General features: G+C 42.3%; 1 protein-coding gene across 2 annotated transcripts in view; it reads left to right on the top strand.

Moving 5' to 3' along the window:
- The window catches only part of sec23a (Sec23 homolog A, coat complex II component), a 20174-nt gene that overhangs the window by 15326 nt on the left and 2348 nt on the right, over nucleotides 1-2500 (top strand). For both annotated transcript variants that reach the window (XM_008398713.2, XM_017302632.1), the window contains exons 13-16: nucleotides 379-485; nucleotides 1374-1527; nucleotides 1620-1697; nucleotides 1786-1947. In XM_008398713.2, coding sequence (XP_008396935.1) covers nucleotides 379-485; nucleotides 1374-1527; nucleotides 1620-1697; nucleotides 1786-1947 — 501 coding nt within the window. The remainder of the gene's footprint in view (nucleotides 1-378; nucleotides 486-1373; nucleotides 1528-1619; nucleotides 1698-1785; nucleotides 1948-2500) is intronic.

Here is a 2500-nt window from a genome sequence, read left to right as displayed (position 1 = left end):
GTTGGATTTTTTTATACTTCAATTTACAACATAAGCATACATGAAGCAAACTTTCAATTTCTGAAAATTCTTCTGCTTTGTTTTTGTTGAATTTACTATAAATACATTTTTTGTTGTTCCTTTTGTCTATGCAAAAACCTTTTGATATACTGTGATCAGTAAGCATTGTCCAAAAAGCAAACTGCGTTCGTCAGTGGTCACCTAAATACAGACTGTGCAAGATGTTGAAATGCACTGAAATTGTCTTGATTATCCATGTGGCAAAAACCACGTGGTCTGATTCACGTACTAATCGTCCTCTGGACCCACCTGAGTGCTGCCACCGGACAGTCCCTTCATGCAGATTGCTGATGTTCCTGCTTCTGGTTCTTCCTACAGCATAATGCTCCGATCCCTCAAGGTGGCAGGGGAGCCATACAGTTCGTCACGCAGTACCAGCACTCCTCAGGGCAAAGACGCATCCGAGTCACCACAACTGCAAGAAAGTATGACAATGCAGCTGCACTCTGTGCTCTTGTCTCCATCTCAAATCAAATTAAAAACTGTGTAGTTCCGTCTAGAGATGCACCGATCCCATATTACTGTCCGTATCGGTCCCGATATCGAAACAATTTTAGATCCGGTATCGGTGACGATGTGCCCAATCCATAAAGGCAGGTCTATTCAGTCTAAGTCTATGCTTTGCACATATGATTTATTTTACATTATATTTTGAATTCCTAATTTGTTAGTTTATTTTTTTTACATGTTTGACCAAGGCAGTCAACCTATTGTTTTTCATAGTTTCAGTTTCTTTGTTATTCATTTTCCGTTGACTGTTGTACTCCTATTTACACTGACTGGACAAATGAAAGTAGTTTTTCCATGTCTGACCAGCTGGTGAAGCTGCTGGTGTATTTCATTGTGCTATAGTGGTGCAGAGTTAGCAAATACATTTTAAATTCAGCACATTTACGTCTGTTTAACAAAAAAAGAAATGTTTTTAGTCAATTTAGCATTATTTTTTCTGCATGGGGTCGGTATCGGCCGATACTAAACTTCAGATATCAGTATAGGAAGTAGAAAAGTAGATCGGTGCGTCCTTAGTTCTGTCCTAACATGAGTGAAGCATGCTAACTGAAACATTGGAAATCTGATCACGTACTAATATTACTAATATTAGACTTCATGTCTGTCTTTGTATGTTTATAAACAAGAAAAAATGTTTTAAAAACTCAAGAGCCTGAGCCTCTCATTCAGATGTGACAGAAAATAAGAAGCTGTCATGAAAATATTATTTTCTTGCATCCCTTTGTCGCCCACATTCAGCTTCACAAATTTCCAAGTGTTGTGCGTTGTGTACGTGTCTATTTACAGCGTTATTTTTCTTTCAGCTGGGCTGATGCTCAGACTCAGATCCAGAGCATAGCGGCATCGTTCGACCAGGAGGCGGCAGCCATCTTGATGGCCAGGTTGGCGGTTTACCGGGCAGAAACGGAGGAAGGACCTGATGTGCTTCGATGGTTGGATAGACAGCTGATCAGACTGGTAGGAAACGGTGTCTACATAATAACGCATTTTAATTAAATATTTAAAAAACAACAAGATCTAACCTCTTGTTGCTCGATGTTTGTGTGCAGTGCCAGAAGTTTGGTGACTATCACAAGGACGATCCCAACTCCTTTAGATTTTCGGAGACGTTCTCCCTCTACCCTCAGGTGACCTGCATGTCGCCCTAACCGTCACCGCCCAGCTGTTCTGTCCTGCTTTCCCTAAATGTCTTTTATTTATTTTTCTTCCTTCCAGTTCATGTTCCATCTGCGGCGCTCCCCGTTCCTGCAGGTGTTCAACAACAGTCCTGATGAGAGTTCCTATTACCGACACCATTTCAACAGGCAGGACCTGACCCAGGCCCTCATCATGATCCAGCCTGTGCTGTATGCCTACTCCTTCAACGGCCCACCTGAGGTAACGAGCCTCACAGTTTACCGTTTAAAACAAGTTTCTGTTTCACAGAGGGCTCCCATTATGTCCCTCAAAGGCCTCCATCAAATCAGATCCGTTGATGTGATAAGCTTCCAGATGATAGATATTATTCTTGTGAGTCTTTTTTGAGCTGTAAATCATGTTATACTGTCATATAATCATCAGGATTTTTTTTGACTCTTTCATTCACGGTTGAGAAATCCTTTCATCTCCCTGGCAACCATTCAGCTGTGCAAGATGCCTGAATGGATCTAGCACCGCCTTTGAGGCGTAGCTCCTCCTCCCTCTCCTGCTTCTAAAAGGAAATAATCTGTCCTGCTTTTAACAGTCCGGCTGGACAGACTGTCTCGTTGTGGACTGCTTTCATTCTAGCTCAGGGTTTGCTGATGCTTTTCCACCTCATCCCCTGCACAGGGAGCTTTAATGTTGTTGACCTGCTGACTGATAAGAGTGTGTGTGTGTATGTGCGTGTGTGTGTGTGTGTGTGTGTGTGTGTGTGTGTGTGTGTGTGTGTGTGTGTGTGTGTGTGTGTGTG

Source organism: Poecilia reticulata, linkage group LG22 (genome assembly GCF_000633615.1).
Source record: "Poecilia reticulata strain Guanapo linkage group LG22, Guppy_female_1.0+MT, whole genome shotgun sequence".
Taxonomy (NCBI): domain Eukaryota; kingdom Metazoa; phylum Chordata; class Actinopteri; order Cyprinodontiformes; family Poeciliidae; genus Poecilia; species Poecilia reticulata.
This window is presented reverse-complemented; position numbering and strand designations above follow the sequence as displayed.